The 18,573-nt window shown below is 40.7% G+C and overlaps 1 protein-coding gene across 11 annotated transcripts in view; it reads right to left on the reverse strand.

The window, feature by feature from the left end:
* Positions 1-4,242: 4,242 nt before the first annotated feature.
* The window catches only part of magi2a (membrane associated guanylate kinase, WW and PDZ domain containing 2a), a 257,866-nt gene continuing 243,535 nt past the window's right edge, over positions 4,243-18,573 (reverse strand). For 5 of the 11 annotated variants that reach the window (XM_084909999.1, XM_084909992.1, XM_084909990.1 and 2 more), the window contains 4 exons: positions 18,229-18,454; positions 16,132-16,284; positions 11,843-11,981; positions 4,243-8,942 (listed from right to left, as the gene is read on the reverse strand). In XM_084909999.1, the coding sequence (XP_084766125.1) occupies positions 8,221-8,942; positions 11,843-11,981; positions 16,132-16,284; positions 18,229-18,454 (1,240 nt within the window). In that variant the 3' untranslated portion in view covers positions 4,243-8,220. Of the gene's footprint in view, positions 11,560-11,842; positions 11,982-16,131; positions 16,285-18,228; positions 18,455-18,573 lie in introns of all 11 variants that reach the window. The other 6 variants (XM_084910000.1, XM_084909997.1, XM_084909998.1 and 3 more) reach the window with 5 other exon arrangements.

Here is an 18,573-nt window from a genome sequence, read left to right on the forward strand (position 1 = left end):
AATGGAGATTTCATCAAATATTAATGGGGGTGTAGACATGTATTTGAGCATGTATGTATACTTTGGACAATGTGTCGATGACAGAAAAACCGAAATAAATTCAAACTTGTCGAACCAATTTTTTCGTTTTTTAAACTCGTTAAAGAACAGTTCAAATAAAAACTCCAAACTTACCATCATATTCACGCCCATTGTGAGTGTATGTGATCTTCTGACCAAAAAACTATTTTGAGCCTTTAAAAAACCCTCGTAACAAACCCACTAATCACTCAATACTGAAATACCTCTCACAGCAAGATACTTAAAGCTCCAGCTGATACTGTCATTTCCTATCCTACATCTTTGAGTAAATGCAGGATGATGTGACTGGTGTTATGGCACTGAATAGGTCTGGCTTATGAGAATGTATGGTATGCACGAACATGTGTACGCTTGTGAGTGGAAACCTCCATTCAGTGGAAGCCTCATCCCTAATGTGTCTCCTCACGATGTGAAGTCAAATCCACTTAAAACCACTGTGTCAGGATTCATAAAGAGAATGGCTGCAAACTGGGCTTTGACCCACAAACCTCGAAGTGACTCTCACACGCTGGCAGGATATGTGGCGGCTGAGCTGGCTGTAACAGGACAGTCTCTCCTTTTTGATAACAGGGATACAAAACACGACAGCCTTCTTCTGCCTCAGCCCTTTTCTATAGATTATCCCGGTTATGCAACATATCGTTTAGATCTCAGCAGTCAATTTTTGCTGATGTTCAATATATAAAGCTGTGGTTTAAACACATTTTACAGATGGTGCTGGTGGATTGCATGAAATAATGCACACACAGAACTTCCCAGCTTTTTTCCCTTTCTAAAATGACTTCATTATTTTTCCTGCAACTCTCTGAAAATCTGTCCACTTACGGGAGGGAAGGAATAGACCTTTTCTGTTTTGGAAGGCTTCACAGCTTCTCTCACATAGAGCTGTGTGAATACTGTGAAATAAGGAATAACCTGCTTTTAGGTACCAAAACAATTACTGACACACCTCCCAGCTAAGTATCAATTAGGACGCTCAGGGCTATAGTGAAACAATCTGAGAGCCACACCCTGAAACCCTGACTTCTAATGAGGGACAAAGTCATTTTGATTTATCATTGCGCTGCAGTCATTTTACTGGCAGTATATTTAATACTGATGAGAAGCTACAGAAAGATTGGAGAACACCGGAGACATCCATCAAATACTACTGCTGCAGATATCTGACTCATGCCTGCTGGCAACTGCATTAGTGTGTGTTTTAAAGATACCATTAAGGCATCATGTGGAGATCCAAGTCTGTGAGGCATAGTGTTACTAGTGTATGTGTGTGTGTGCACGCGCGCATTTTAAATGAACAATTTCAACTCATGAAATTATCTTCTTATACAATTTAGGTGTTCTACTGTGATTTGAGCCTAACCATGTATAAATGGATGGGATTTCCTTTAAAAGGAAATTGAATGGCACTTTTCTTTTCTTACTAACCAATCAAAGCACTATAAAACACATTTGCTCATGCAATCATAGGTAAATGCATTTGGATGGTGCTCTAGTCTATGCACTGTAAACACTTTACCTGACATCTGTGGTAAGTTTAGCATCACAGATTATCTCAGTGACTAAACAGAGGAAGAACATGCACGCACCCAGGACTCAGAAGGCTTTTGAATAGAGGACCTTCTTGCACTATTATTTTCTGTTATACATGCATTGTTGTAAAGGTGGAAGCTCACATTAAACAGAGCCAAAATTTCAAATAATGAGGTCTGCGCATGGAGACATAATCCTATTGAATCAAAAGCTCCAGCTTCAGATGGCTTTCTCTACTCTTGGCTCTGTATGATGTCAGAGAGAGAGGATAGCCCTTATATGGTAATCTGAAGCGCAAAGCTCTGAAGCTCCACCTACTTGCTGTTCAGACCTTTTGTTTGTGTGTGGTAGCCAATTTTTTTTTTTTTACTATTAACAAAAAAACAAAACAAAAATCACTGAATTTCATTGAAGGCCCAGCATCAGTAAAGTCTTGCTTGTTTATTTTCCCTTAAAAAAGTCATTAATTCGCTCTGAAGCAGCTCTTCTTAGACAGGATGAACTGTAGGGCAGCAGAGTTTTTCTGAACTGTAAATCATTGAAAAATAGTCTTAGAAAATAATAATATGGAGTTGGAATGAACTGTTTGAAAAGCATTTAAAAGGAAGTCTTTCATCTCTGTCCTCCTCCTTAGATGGAGCTGAGCAGGCTGTTAAGGTCTGTGCTAAGCTTGTTGTTTTCCCGGCAGAGACACGACTACAGCTCTGGATTGATTTGCTCCTGCGGTGAATACACACACCAGCCAGCAGCCTCCAGCTGGCAGCAGGAAGACCCGACCAACGTTGTCTCCGCAGGAGAGCTCATTGTCCCGCCCCTGCTGTGCATCATCTCACACGCTTCCTGCCTGCAAGATGCAAAGATCTATATATGCATTGGAGACACCCTATTAACCAAAGTATGACTTTTTTGTGACATCATTATACCTTGGACACCAAAGTGCAAAGCTATGAGAGTGAAATATTGTGCATGTGCATGTTTTAAGACCAAAATATCACCTGGATGATGTGTAGTGCTTTTAGGAAACCATAAAATGCTGTCCTGAGCCAAGAATGTGGTACATGATGTGACAGACAGTCGTTTATGAAACTATAATATCCCACTGGGTGATGAAATCCTCTAAACATTTTATAAGAGGAGATGTCTGACTAATAACTTTATGTAAGTTATTACAATTATGAAACCAAGCAGCATTTTAAAATGAAAGCTTGGCCTACACTGACCTCTAGTGAAGACACGACGAGTGAGCACACGGGGAACAGAAGGAGCAGATTCTATTTCATTTTTTCTCCAGCATATGAAAGGAAATCACTAATTAAAAAAAAAAAAAAAAATATTAGCATGAACAGTTAAAACCATTAACACCAGACTGTTTCCTTTGGTAGTTTTGTTGTTAGATTACAATCTGGTTACCAGACGCCTCCATGTGGCCAAACTGAGACACTTCATAGGCAAGAGTTGAGCAGAGGCAGACTGCAGAATATAGAGCAAATCAATACAAAACAGTTTGCTTAAATAATTTATGAATGATACACAAACAATGAATACATGGTTTATAGCAGACTGTAAAGTCACAATTTTAATGTGTATCAGATAGAGCTGTGAAGGTAGTAACTGCTGTTTTATATTTACAGTTTGAGTTAGAACTCGATGTAATAAATCACTTAGTCAGCTGATTTAGACCAGGGCAGACTCAAATAGTTTACTTTAAATTCACTAACTGCAGCTTTTTCATTGAAAATGTAGCTTCTTTTTTTTTAAAAGAACATTTCCACATGCAAAGTTGTGTTCTGGTAAACTGATGGGCTCAGCGCTGTAGATCCATTATTTAGTAGTAAGTTCAGGTGATCATTAACAACATCTATTCAACCAGTCACATGGCAGTAAATCAGTTCATTTAGTCCTGCAGACATGGTCAAGATGACCTGCTAAAGTTCAGCTCACATAACCACTCATTACAGCAAATTGAGCCTCGAAGCAGATTGGATACCACAGCAGAAGATCACACCAGGTGAACAAGAAATCAAGCTACAATTGGCAAGATTGGAAAAATCTTTCCTGATCCAGGTTTGAATTTCAGATGGTACATTTGGATGAAGGATGAAAATTTTGGGTAAACAACACAAAAACATGGAAAACATCTTGGCTTGTATCAGCTGTTCAGGCTGGCAGTACTGACGTAATGGTGCAGAGGATGGTTTCTTGAACATGACGTGATGAGTTCATTGTACTCAAATTGCCTGTATAGTTACCAGATGTGAATCTGGTAGGGCACCTTTGGGATGTGGTGAAACAGGAGATTCAACTGTGTGATGCTTTCATGTCAACATGGACCAAAATCTCTGAGGAACCTTTCCAGCACCTTGTTGAATCCATGCCATTAAGAATTAAGGCAAAGCGGAATCTCTTATACTCTTCATATCTACTTTATCCTTTATTTAGTGGTTTGGTTTATGCATTATTTAACTGCTTGACTCCCCTCTCCTTTTTGGGCAATTTTTAAAAATACTTTACATACAAAAATTATTTGTTGATTAATCAAATCTTGCATTTGGCAACCTCTGCGGCCATAACAGCAAACAAAAACAGCATCCATACATCCACAAGGACTCACACAGCGGCACATCCTAAGAAATTTCCCATCTTGTGTCAAGAGTTTTGTTTATTTTGACAGCGTTTCAGAATATCATACAGGTAAACAAGATTTTTGCAAAAGTTAATATATTCATAGTGTTGCATTTCATAAAAATAGTTGCTCCACTTACAGTCTTTGTGACCATCAATAGTACACCGAGTCATATTTATAGAGATATTTGTTCAGGGTCTACACACTGCTATTACACTACACAGTGATACCGAGCCGCTCAGGTTGTCGGGGTTTATATTGTGGTGCGAAAGCGTGTCTTTGTTGTTCTCAAACACACACTTTAACACGCCCCTAGGTTTTTTTTTTTCTTTTTAAATTTCCCTAGAAAACTACTTACAGTTTGACTCGATGGAGACAGCTCAGATGTGGAAAGCAGTGATTTGTGCAAAGGCAGAGCAAAAAAAGACACACGTTTCCCTGCTTCTGCTCAAATCTGAAGTCACAAAATAAAGGAGCAGTCCAACTAAATGGGTGTGATGTGACGGCGTGTAACTGAGGCATTTTACAAGTGACTGAAAAAGCTCAATTGTTTGCTCCCGGCTGGTGATTCCTCCATTCCTCCCATTTCAAACCCTCTGTGTTGGATTGTGTTTTTAAGTCAGTAATTACGGATTACAACGGCAAACATAATGACTTGTGTCCCTCTGCTCACTCAAACACTATCAGTATGTCCCTCAGCAGAAGAAGGAAATGAGGTTTTTTGTTTTTTTCTTAGGCTCTCTGATTCTCATTCAGAGAAAAATACTCAAAATTAACCGTTTGCTAGATTCCTCCCATTCAACAGCCATTCAGTGACTCAAAGAATGCACTGCAGCCCTGTCAAGCTTTGGATTCATGCGCTTGTCTGTGTGGTGTGCTTACTGTTTGGCACGTTTAAGGGTGGGTGATATCTCTGCGCAGTTATTTAGCCTCAAAACTAAAAACAATAGCAAAAGGAATTAATGCTTTATCTGTAATCCTTTGCAGGGTGACTTACAGTGTTGGGGAACAGAGAACTACATGTAACTAAATTAGTATTTTTAACATTATTTTATTATTATAGCTTGCTGGCAGTTGAACATTTGTTTTGATGCAGTGATTCATGTAATCCAATTACATGAGGGTTTTTCACTACAGAAACTACAAATAAATGTTCCATAAATGCAATGAAATAGTCCCACCCATTTTTCTGTCACAGTCTGTGGGTTTATCACAGGGATTTTGGTTATTTTGTAGGGCTTTTCTGTTTCATTTAGTATTACTGAGTTTTTAATTCAAAGGTCTTTTCTGAATATTTTGATGGAGGTATCTTGAGATTTTATTAACTTATTAACTCAAGATTAGGATTAACGTTAGTCCTACTTTAGTTATAACTTAAAATGAAAAATAAAACTGAACTGTTGATTGTTATAAACAGTGACGGCTTTGGCTGCGCACTAGGCTCACATTTAAGACCCACACTGAACACCTCTCCAGACTATAAAAGTGTGGATGACACTTTTATGCATGCACAATTTAAAATGGGAATTTATTGCAGTCTGGAAATAAACCAAGATGTTTTTATTGTCAAAAGGAAAGAGGGGACTTTTTAGCTTTTTTTACTGTAATCTACTGAATACCAGCTACCGTTGCTTATTTTTAGACTCCAGTACATTTTTTTCTGGCCACTTTATGAGTGTGCAGCTATCTGAACATAACACTGACATACTGGTATTATGACTTTAATGCTGTTGTGGCTAACAGGCTAGCAAACAGCTTTTTACACACACATATAGCATATGCATATTTGACCTCAGTACAGTAGCTTTTTCTTTTGAAACATTTTAGTAATATTAATACTGTGTAAAAAAAATGAACTGACTTTTATCAAATTTTATTCTTTTCTTACTCATCATTGCACCTTATATGAAAACCGAGGCAGTCAGCAAACATAAAGGAGCAGCATTGCACGCTGTGCATTTATAAGACTCTGCGCTGCAAAGGTTACTAGGTTACCTATTCTGTCTTTTTACAGGTTTGTTTTGTAAAATTACTAATTCAATTAAGTTTCCCCAACGCTCTTTATTAGTATCAGCGTAACTTTTGTAGTTTTGTGTAGTTTATGTTCCAGCAACCTCAGGCAATGCTATCTGAGACAGATGAGACATTTTGTCCAACTTCACCTGACAGTCTTCATCCTAAAAATCTTTCCCTCCTGTGACATTAAATGTCAAGCTGCTTTCAAGTACCTCTGCCTGTAATCAAGAACGCGCCGTTTGAAGTCTTAGCGTCACCGTTTTATCAAACATTGTGCAAGAATAGAAAGCTTGACAGGAACTGTGGCAGTTACCAAAGGCGGCAGGGCTTAGCTAGTTACGAGCTTGATGTATAGAAATACAAGCGTTGCCTTCAAAGTCAGTCAGATTCTTGGGCAGGAATGCTTAAAAAAAAACAAAAAAAACAGGAACCCTCAAAAGAGCTTTGGCATGGATATATATGTCTCAATATCACACAGTGTACACAGAATCTCTTAAAAGAAATTTAATTCAGCAGCTGACAAAGTGTCACGTTCACATGAGCATTCAGTCCTTCCTTCGAGATGCAGATTGTTACGCAAGCGAGCTTCTGAGAAGGTGAGATTGATTCTCTACTGAATTAATATCAGATTTTATTAATTTGGTTTGGTTTAGGGTGCAAAGCTCTGTCTGCCATGTGGCGACGTTTGATTACACAATCTCAGATAAGCAATTCTTCATGGAAATTACTGGTGTCAGACCTCATTAAGAAATCAGTAATGAAAAGCATCATGACCCGAGATGAACCACAAATAAAAAGGGACCGTGGATACCTCCGCTAATGGACTCATTTTCATACATAAGCTTGTGAAATAAATTATATATTTCACCGTGTCACACTAAAGAAATGCAGTTTATATTTATATCTGTAGAGTGGGTGTTGTATAGCAGCCTCTGTTGAACCCTCTGCAGTATTTTCGCGGTTGAACCTTTTGTCCTCAGTCTAAGGCACTCTGCCCCTTCGTTGGTATCACGCAAGCTCCTTCTCTCAGTGTCTGACAGGACACCGCTGTCGCAGATTGCTTTGATCGTTAAGCACAGAAGAAAGGAAAATAGATTGAAGAGACACTCCCACTGAAGCCCGAGTGATTCAAACAGGCCGTGCAGTCGATCGCAGCAGGCTTGCTGAGACCCAGACCTGTGATCGCAGGGCGGAACAGGAGTGTGCAGGAGCAAGGAGCTACCTAAAGATCCGGGGCATGTCGTGCTGCTTCGCTCATTTATTTGTAGACTAGAATTTCTATATGTTCACTTAAAGATGATCTTATTTACAACATGTTCCCACATATTCATATTCGTTATAATATATCTATGTCTATAATCATCTGATAGATTATTCAAGACAGGTTCAGGCCCAATACAGTCTCTGTTAAGGCAAAGTTTCTGCTGATGAGTCGATTTCATTTCTGCGGTCGCTCTTTGATCCATTCACTCTCCTCAAAAACATCCGTTAAACATTCCTTTTCATAAAATAGACTCCACTGTGTAGATATATATAAAAAAATCCATCCGACATTTACTTCCTGCTATGTTGTTTATATTTGCATGTTTGCACCCCCCCCTCAGTTCAGCAAAATAGAGGTCTTCAAAATTCATTTACTCCACAAATGATTCCCACCACGCTACACAAAGACTCTATTTGCTCTTCTTTTGTGTGTGTGTGTTAACTTGGATGATTTTCCAGTTCTTAAGGTGGTAGGTGTAAAATATGTTTCTCCAAAATAATTTAAAATACAGTTCCATAAATAAAACTTTAAAAACACGTGGTCCAGATCACCCTGCCCCCCTCCTCTTGGTTTTGACTGTATGGGAGAACAGGTCGATGAGGGGATGCAGGAGCACAGGAGGGAGTGAGAATGGTACTTTCATCCAGATGGGGTGGTTTAGTTCAGATGAGTGTGGCCACTGCTTTCTGCTGAAGCTGCGGGGTTATCTGCTCAGAGTGGACGTGCCTGTGCGCAGGGTGCTGGGCAGCTTGTCTGATCCAGGGATCTTCCAAGGTCCAGGAGAGACTGTGGCCTTCCTCCCCGCTGCGATGCTGCTGCTGCTGGTGCTCTTGTTGGGTAGGCTAGGCCAGCTCTCTCCCTGGCCCCTTTCTAGTTCCCTGGGCCTTGGCTTGCTCTGCTCCAGCTCCCCCTGCTTTGCTCCGCTCCAGCGCTCTACATCTTCCCTGCTGTTCCCGTTAATGTGTGGGAGCTTAGAGCTGCTAGGAGAGTGAGTGGACTCTCTATTGTCCCTAGTATTTCTCTCCTTGGACCTTCCTCTGTTGCTTCTGGAAGGTTTAGGCTCTCCGCTCTGCCCGTCCTTGCCCCCTTCCCCATCAGGAGTTGGCTGCATCCTGAGGCCCTTGTGGGTGGACCTGCCACCCTCCTTCTTAGCTCTGCTGCTCCCGCTGGTCGCAGCCGCTCTCCTCGCGTGGCTGATTGGGTCTGGGTTTAGCAGCTCGGCTTTCTGGGGGCTCTTCGAACGCTCCGTCCTGCTGTCTCGTGCCACCGGGTCTCGATGGACATCCTGAGGTGGCAGATGAGGAAGGTCGGGGGCTGGGGCTAGATGAGATGAAGGCGATGACATGGAAAGGCTTTCGATGGGAGGGGCTATTTCCGACAGGCTTGGGGAGGCTGAAGGGCGACCATCCCATGGGGCGGCATTGTCTGGAATGCATATGGATGCAGTCAATAACAACATAACAACACCACTCACCCAAAAACATGAAATAAAATAAACTCTAATCATTACAGCAATCATGCCTATTCTACAAGCTGGAAGCACTGAGGTAAATATCAGAACAGGACGATAACCTACTTTCAGACGTGTCACAGGGCAACTCTACTTTTAGACAACATCCATCTGCCTCCCATAACTCTCTTAAAGGCCTTGGCCAACCTAAAATGTTGGCGGAAAATCGAAAACAGGTTTAATGAAATGGATGATGTGTCCAATAGGGTGGTGCTTTAGTGAGAATGAAAACCATAGGGGCAGAGTGCCTCTCTCTCTTTTTCTCTAAAGCTGGAGGAACTCGGTATCGGTGTAGCTTCCGCAGTGAATCTGTGGTGCATTCCTCCACAACTCTCCACTCTCACAGACTGTTAGCTTCTGTTTCCGCACCGATGAGCCTCAGTCCCTGGGCCATCAGTCATTTTCAGTGGTCTAGGCAGGGGGCAGAGGCTAGGCTTGCTACACCGGCGCCGTGAGGCCCAATTATAAGAAGCTCTGGAGCATTTTGAATGCAGGACGAGCAGGAGGTTATTTCTGAGCAAACTGGAGCTTCACAGTGTTTTACCTACAGTATGCTGGTTATGATGTCGGATCACTTAATCTCCCTAAATTTCAGCTGAGTCACTTTAGCACATTACAAAATAAATACCTAGATCTGTGCTTATCAAAATCATCTGAAATTATAAAAGCTTATTTTTAACCGTTTAACAAGAGCAGAATCAGATAGAGGTCAGATACTGCCAAAGATCACTTCTCTGACTCAATACACAAAAACTATAATTCATTAATAAATGTATTTAAAAACACTTTCAGTGACAGTACTCTCACTTCCACACATTTTTCGTGTTTACAAAAGATTTTGGGGTGAAATAAATAGGGGAGGAATGCAATGGGGAAATACCAAACACATACAAAAATACCAACTTAAAAAAACATGACTGAGCCTGCAATGTATTTTACAGACTTCTACTGTAGACAGTTTTTTAAGCGTGCCATTTATTCTTTTGTCCTTGACTTGTCCAGTTTCCTCAAATCTTTTAAGAATACGCTGCACACCACGCAGAAATATGCCAAGTTTTGAACCTTGTAATACAGTTTTATGCCTGTCAAATTGTGGTATTTTGGCTTTTTGTTTTGGTAGATTTAGCTAAAGAAATTGCAACAAATCATGTTTTTCTGACAGGCCGGTAGTAACAAAAGTTACAATTTAAAACTGGATCTTCACAAAGTCTGTTCTGTGTAGACACAACACTGATTCATCCCTTGAGTTAGATGCCTTTTAATGCTAGAATGAGTCAGTGTTAATGGCAAAACAAACAAAAAAAACATTCCCCTGTTTTGATAAATTTGATAAACGCATACCCAAACGCATACCCTTAGAAAGGGCGCACTCAATATCTCAACGCCACGCAGATGAACACAAAATAACATTTGTGCTCATACTCACAGCTACATCACACAGTTTATACTCTTGATTTTTGGTGCTTTATTTTGCATAACCCTTAAAAATCTCACAGCAACCCGAAACAAAAATAGCTCGCTCCTTTGAACATTAGTATGCTAATGCTTTAAATAGGCAAATTAATCACAGCACGTGATTTGAATAACCTTCCAGTATGCAAATAAAGTGCTTGTAAACTAGGAATGATTAAATGCTGAATCAAACCCATGCAGATTAGGCCATGTGGGTTAAAAAATGTTGCTTCTAGGCTGCAGGGGAACTCGGATAACAGTAGCTATCTACAGATAGGGTGCCGTGTTGTCTGGCTGACCACACCGGGACTCCTTGTGTGCATATTTCAAGATTGTAGCTCAAGGCAAGTAGTAAAAAAAGCTCTCCACACAGAGAGATTAAAACCTGGGCTGGAAGGGGACTAGCAGAGAAGGGCAGACATGGGGGAGCGACAGGAGTGACCACCAAGGCCAGTTGTTGATGAATAAGCCTCACAGAGAGGGGGGTTAACAGATAAGTGAGCATCATGCTGACGCAGAAGCCACAGGAGTGAGTGACGCATTGGAGTTTTATTGCCCGCAGTGTCATACAAATAAATGTCCCCTTCCAGGCTCAATTCATGCTGCGCTGAAACTTTACTGGGTAAATAATCTGCTGTAATATTTCACGTTCATTTCCCCTGGCTGGCTCAGGATGCATGCTCATATAGCTTTATTTTTGAGCCCGTAGGTAGCTGTTGGTGGCTGATTTATCTTTCAGTCGGGAACAGAGTTATGTTCACTAATTTTAGAACCTCCTGCAGCTTGGTGTGATTTTTGTTGATTACTCCTGGAGCAAAAAAAAAAGAAAGAAAAGAAAAGCAAAATCTTCAAGAGTTTGGGGCTTTTCAAAGTTATAAAACAAGTTTTGATGTGAAAACAACGCACAATACCAAAGCACAGAAAGCCAGGGTTAAGTGAAGAGAAAGAAACATTCGTATGGTCACAAACCGTGTCTTTAGAGTGGCCCGTTAGGAAGAAATAGGGGGAGCCATGCTTGTCACTTTTCATGCACATGGAGAGACTGGAAGATACCATTCCTATAGAAGGGGAAGTAACAACCTAGACCAATCAATTAGTGATAGATCACTGAAATGGACAGAAGATAAACTAGTGTTAGTTAAGACAGAAGAGACAATTAGTTTACAGCAACAGTGAAATACAGAACTAAGATTAAATACAAAAGGATGACGGCTACAGAGGCAGAAGATACAATATGAATAAAAATGCATGTCAGATTAATATTACTCAGAGTCGATGTGATACTAGATTAACAGTGAAAAAAAAAAATGTGTTAAGAAAGAAATGATCTGAGAGACAAATAATTTAAAGTCTAGAACCTTACCGTACTCTGGGACCTGCCCTGTACCCCTCTTTAGGAGGAGACGAACCCGCCTGCCCCCAGACTTGATGAGCTCGATAGCCCTAGCATGTGTCATGTCCCGAGTGCTTTCTCCATTGATCTCAATGATCTGGTCCCCAACCTGCATGTCAGGAAGTTAGCAAAGAAAACAAAGAAAGAAGCTGAGAAGTCTGTTTGTACTTTCCTTGCAAGGTCAAATCAATAAGACATTTTAGGTATAACAATATGCTTACAGCTTTTGGTCACATGCTAAATCTAAACCAAAGCTAAGCAAAATCTTTCTGGATTGTAGACTGGGGTTTATTTGCTTTAGATTAAACTTATGGATGTTTTTTAAATAGTGCTTTTAGGCATTTTTGCCTTTATTTGATTAGTGACAATTTAGGGATACACACATGACACATCACTGATGTAACTGCGAGCCACCAAAAAGCAAGTCTGATATATAGCCCTATTTTCCTACTTTTGGGGTTGCTTGGTCTCTTGTTATTAAATTGTTTGCATCATCTTTGCTGTGCAACAGACCAGAACATTCATACACAACATTTATTTTCCATCCTTGCTTTCAGATCATGCCCTTTTTTGTCTTCTTCCAATTTTTTACAAGTCATTTAATTTTTCTTCATGACATACACTCGGAAATGACTCTTCAACATCAATAAACATGAAGCAGTAATTTAGAGTAAAATGCAACTGAAACATATAAAATCAAAGGCATTCATTGAAATGATTTATCATTGAAAAATGTGCTTTGTATAAACTAAATGTATATCAGTGAAGTCAATCTGATTTGATCAGATTCCATTAAATTAAACATTTTGCATTGTACCAATGTAACAAAATTACATAGAACATTAAATTAGTTACAGTCATCAAACAGTGTAGTGTTAGGCTTGAAGACATAGGCCTCACAAAGGTAACAACTACACCTATAATATAATTGAATAAATCAAACGCAGTCTAGAAACTGTCAACATGCTTCTGTTTGAATGAAAGAAGAAGTATTTTTTCAGCCATGAACTTAGGGCAGCTTTGTTCTGTGATCGATAAATACTTTGCTGGCTGTGTTCAGAACAGCCAAATACAGCAACCACTGGAACAAGTCTGAAGCTGTGTGCATCGATTAGACGGAGTATCAATGAAGCTCAATGACCACTGAAGGGAAAACCAAACTGCCCTCAATCAATCCAAAACAAAGCAGTAGGAATGGAGCAGATAAATCTAAATGATTAGATGACCCTTGCTATTTCTATGAAATGTTTCCTTGTGCGTTTATAAGGATCAATACAGATCTACAATCACTGGCCCCTTTATTAGTTACGCCTTAATAGTACTGGATTGGATTTCTGAACTTTTGCCTTCAGAGCTGTTTTAAGGTACTGGAAACATTCTCCACAGATTTTGATCCTTATTAAGACAGCTGTATCACACAGTTGCTGCAGGTTTGTTGAATGCACATCCATTATGTGACTTTCCCGTTCCACTACATCCAAAGGTGCTATAGTCGCTTGAGATCTGGTGCCTGTGGAGGCCATTTGAGTACAGTTTCATATTCAAGAAACCAGTTTGAGATGATTTGAGCTTTGTGACATGGTGTGTCATCTGGTTACTGCTGGGGACACTGTGGTCATTACACCACCAGCAGCAGCAGCAGGAGCTAGAACCAAGACTTGTTTTGATCATGTCTATATAACTAAATGCATTGGGCTGCTGCCATCTGATTGGTTGTTTAGATATCTGTGTTAATGAGGTGTTAATAAGCAGTTGAAGAGGAATACATAATACACTGGTTGTTAAGTGTATAAAATAATCATAACAGCAGCAGCTCAGCTAAAACCTAAAGTCAATATTGCCAGGCCTATCCCTTCTTTATGTGACCACTCCCTGGTGTATGTGAGGATGGCTCAAATATGAAACACTTCAAAGCCCTTCATGTGAGGGCCCTGAGGTTCACTAATGGGAGAAATCATGAGGAACAGGACAAAACGTGCTGAGCCAATTACACTAACAAATGGAGAAGTCTCCCAGTAATGGTAGGAGGGTAATTTTAAAGTTAGGAGTGGACTAGAGTCAAGAGAGGGGGAGTCATTACATGTCATTACAGTGGTCTGAAGAGGTGGAAGCCAAGACTGTTCTCATTAATCCTCAGCCCCTAACAGCAGCAGAGAGTGATCTCCATTTTCATCTTTAATAAAGAGGGAAAGAAAGCTGAATGGACAGCACGTGAGCTCAAAAAGCACGAGATGGGAGCAAAGCTCGGAGAAGTAATTAAATGTGCTGAATGATTATCTGTAAAAATCAATCACTTCATACAATTTTCTTGACAGCATCTACAGTGACATTTAACCTAAAAAAAACCCAAACCTGTTAGAAATTGTAAGCGCTCCTTGTTGCTGATTATTTTGTTCGCAAGAGGGTTTTTTTTCCTCCTTTTTAAGAGCCTGTTGAGTAGAAACTACTTGGCTCAAACTCAAAATGTCAGTGACTGCAGGGAGTCACAGAGCATGTGGGCTTTTTGGTTTCCACACCTGAGTATGTGTTAAAGCGCTACTCAAATCCACAGTGACAGCCATGCTTTTTAACTACTGTCTCGCATTTGCTTAAGTTAAATGCAGATTGATTCCTCGCCGCATGCAGCGGTGTGGATCGTGGATTGCTGGAGGATGGATCACACGGCTTACACTGTTTGATCAATCAACGGTGACAATTTTGAAGCGCATACATGCGTCTACTTAAGTAAAATCCTGAGGCATTGGCTTTATTTACTTATTTTACACGGTACATGTCATTTGGACACAAAATAAAACTTTACAGTTCAGAATTAACCCGAGAGGGTGACCGCATAGGTGCCTACGTGTTTGTAAAACTTCTGTTTTGTACATTTTATATTTTGCTTTATTTGGTAACAAATGAAACTAACCAGTTTATTATGTACACCTGTTAACCGAAATATCCAATCAGCCAATCACATGGCACCGACTCAGTGTACTGAGGTATGCAGACATGATCAAGGCAACCTGCTTGAATGGTCATCAGAATGGGCAAGAAAGGGGATTTAAATGACTTTGAACATGGCATTGTTTTTGTTTCGAGTATTTAATAAACACATTTAATTGTGCAAAGCGTGGCTCCAGTTAGAGTCAAAAAAATCAATCAAACCAGGGTTTGCTGTAGGGCGCGCCTACCTTCTCACTGACACACAGTTATTCATGTGAACTTGTCCTTTTTTTTGTTTGTCAGATCCACACGTCACTCGTCCACATCTACTTCAAAATGCTCAACTTGAGGCTTCAACAAAGCACTCTAAACTAATGTGTTAGTTACTTCCATGTTTAATGAGAACTGAATGCAGCTCTTTCCAACTTAAAATGTAACTTACTGTAGTAGACTGCTACATCAGTTAATTGGTACAACATGAAACCTGTCATAGGAGTTTTTTTATGTCCAGAAACTTTACTGGTAATCAGTTTGACTTTTTCTTTCTCACTTTCTTTGTTTAATACCAAATACTAAAGAAACTATCACTACTTCACAGCAGTTTGTTTACTGATTTTAAGTAGAGCTCTACAAGTATTCCTTCTTCCTTTTCCACGTCCGTCTGGAGCCACTGGACTACAACGATTACAACACAGAAAAGGAAAAGTAATATCTCCCTCAGGGGCATTTTACACCATTATCTTTGACAGGTTCATTACAGATAAGCACTGTAGTGCATACTGAGGCTATCAGCCGCAGACGTAAAAATCGGAGGACATGCAAGAAAAAGAAAACAGGACTGAGGGAAACGTCAAAGACAGAAAAGCTGCTGGGGAAGTGGAAGGGTTTTATTTTCATTTGCACTGGATTTATTGTTATTACATATATATGTAATTCAGAAAATGTGTGTGCTGCTTTGCTTTTTTTTTTAGCTAAAAGGATAACTGTGTAGCTGAGGAGACCATCAAACACATGACATCATGATGGCCCCATTAAATGATTAAATCTGTCTTTAACCTGCTGAATATCACCTGATGCTAAACATAAGGAAGAAGTTAAGTTTTGGGAATTTGGGAGGAGGCAAACTTGCGATCAGCATCAGAAGGACAAACCATCTCATAAGTTATTTTGACAGATTATTTCTTAGCTGGCACAAAAAAAAGTTGCAGTTGCAGCGTTGATAACATCAGACAATTACAGACAACACCGTGTAATGTAGCAAAGATTGAAAGCAGCTTAACTTTTAACGACGGGGTAACCGCTTTCTTAAAGGAAATGATGTCATCAAACCCTACCCTCATCCTCCCGTTGCGAATGGCCGGCCCGTCCTCTGCGAGTCGTAGGACAAAGAGGTCCATTTTGTACTCCCGCCCTCCACGGATGCTAAAACCGAAGCCCTTCACGCTCTTCTCCAGCTCCACTGTGAAGAAGTCGAAGTCCTGTGTAAGCTGAGACAAGCAGAGATCACGCATGATCAGATGCAGTCGTACTTGAGCACAAAACAGACTATGATTGTAGAAAATTGTCTCCAATAATACATTTTTTGAAGGAGAACGGAGCAAAAGCAATGGGGGAGGTGCTAATAAGTCCAAAACTTTAGCTTCAATACATGAGGTTTTGAGAAATAACACAGCATTTACTTTGACAGACAAAACCAGCTTTAAATAGAAAAACAAAGGGTTTATACAAAAACTCAAAATATCTAGAAATAAGCTTAGAATATAATAGCAAAACAATCTCTCTGGAAATATATTTTACTACATTATTGTACAAGAGACTGTGCAATGAAAAATATGTTTGAGGTAATTCAGTGCCACATAACAGCTTTTTCACCATGTGAGCCCTAAAACATTATTTTAGACCCTAAATTTGTAACTTTAAAATGTTCCTCTCAGCAAATACCCACATGTCCCTGATCACCAACCAAATTTAGAAGTATTTATACATTTATTGGCCACTGGCAGCTGAGCTGTGAACACAAGGTTGATATACAGCTCAAAGTTTAAGTTTACTTGTTAGGAAGTAGTTTCTTATTTACACATCGTGGCTTAAGAGGTGGGAGTTCACCTTGTAATTGAAAGGTTGCCAGTTCGAGCCCCGGCTTGGACAGTCTCAGTCGTTGTGTCCTTGGGCAAGACACTTCACCCGTTACCTACTGGTGGTGGTCAGAGGGCTTGGTGGCGCCAGTGTCCGGCAGCCTCGCCTCTGTCAGTGCGCCCCAGGGTGGCTGTGGCTACAATGTAGCTTGCCATCACCAGTGTGTGAATGTGTGGATGACTGGTTGTGTAAAGCGCTTTGGGGTCCTTAGGGGCTAGTAAAGCGCTATACAAATACAGGCCATTTACCATTTACATCCAAAATATCATTGGTGAAATATTGGCAATTTTTTGTCATATTTATGGCCACCATACAACTTTAAGTCCATTTATCGCTCTCCTTTAACCTGCTCAGTAAGGAGAAGGAAGGTTTCTTTACACCTGCAATCATTTATAAGTGGTGGTACAGCTCTGTGCTGGGAGCCCGTTTCCCTTCTTTGGAGGAGTTTGTATTAATAATAATAATAATAATAATAATGGATTGGATTTATATAGCGCTTTTCAAGGCACCCAAAGTGCTTTACAATGCCACTATTCATTCACTCTCGCATTCACACACTGGTGGAGGCAAGCTACGGTTGTAGCCACAGCTGCCCTGGGGCAGACTGACAGAAGCGAGGCTGCCATATCGCGCCATCGGCCCCTCTGGCCAACACCAGTAGGGTAAAGTGTCTTGCCCAAGGACACAACGACCAGGACAGAGAGCCCGGGGATCGAACCGGTGATCTTCCGGTTACAGATACGCTTCCCAACCCCCTGAGCCACGGTCGCCCCTTAGTGCAAACAGCAGCAGGAAGACAGTCCATACATAATGGAGCACAGAGAACAGATATGCAGCATGAAAAGTAGGAGCTGTGTTGTAAGTGTGCCGCAAAATGACTTGCATCTGTAGGCAGGCCTAAGATTTGTCAGTTGGATGTGTAGAGGGGTACCAGCTGAGCCATTAGCTCCTGTAAGCTGGCACTGAGCTCAGCTGTCATCAGCTGATCATGCAGGATTGCAGGCTGAGCTCAACTTTGTGACCTGCCTGAACCAACGCTGTGCTCAGTTTTAGGTTTTCACCAACTCATGTCTGGCTCTTAATTGGATTTGTGCACAGATAGCAGAGATAAAATTTAAAGAAAAAGAGTTAACAGATACTAAAAAGGCTCCGTAGAGCTGTAGGGGACTGATATGATTATGTCCTAGATTTCAAATATCAATGTTCGTATTGACAATCCTGTATGATTTGACCTTCAGAAAAGAGTCTGTTGAAGGATGAGTCACTCTCATCCTCAAGGCAAAGTCCTTCCTTACTTGAACTGGTGGCATTCGGTACTCTGGGATGGCAAATTGTCTAGCATCTGTGGCTAGCTGTCGATAGTCCAGCAGAGGCGGGTGTCTGTAATCCAACGTTGGCGGCTGCCGATAGTCTGCCACGGGAGGGTGCCGGTAGTCCACCGGCGGCTGTCGGTAGTCTGTGAATGGTGGCTGTCGGATGTCTGGTTTAACATCTTGCCTCGCCTTCACCTCAGACCTGTAACTAACAGACCAATGAGAATGAAGGAGGAACTTCCAGGGGGGATTCCTACAGCTGTCATCACCACCTTTGGACATGGAACATTACTCGTGTTATCTTTCAGCGTGCTTAGCAAACAAAAA

The sequence above is a fragment of the Perissodus microlepis genome, chromosome 17 (genome assembly GCF_051167445.1).
Source record: "Perissodus microlepis isolate ML-2025 ecotype Zambia chromosome 17, ASM5116744v1, whole genome shotgun sequence".
NCBI classification, from domain to species: Eukaryota; Metazoa; Chordata; class Actinopteri; order Cichliformes; family Cichlidae; genus Perissodus; species Perissodus microlepis.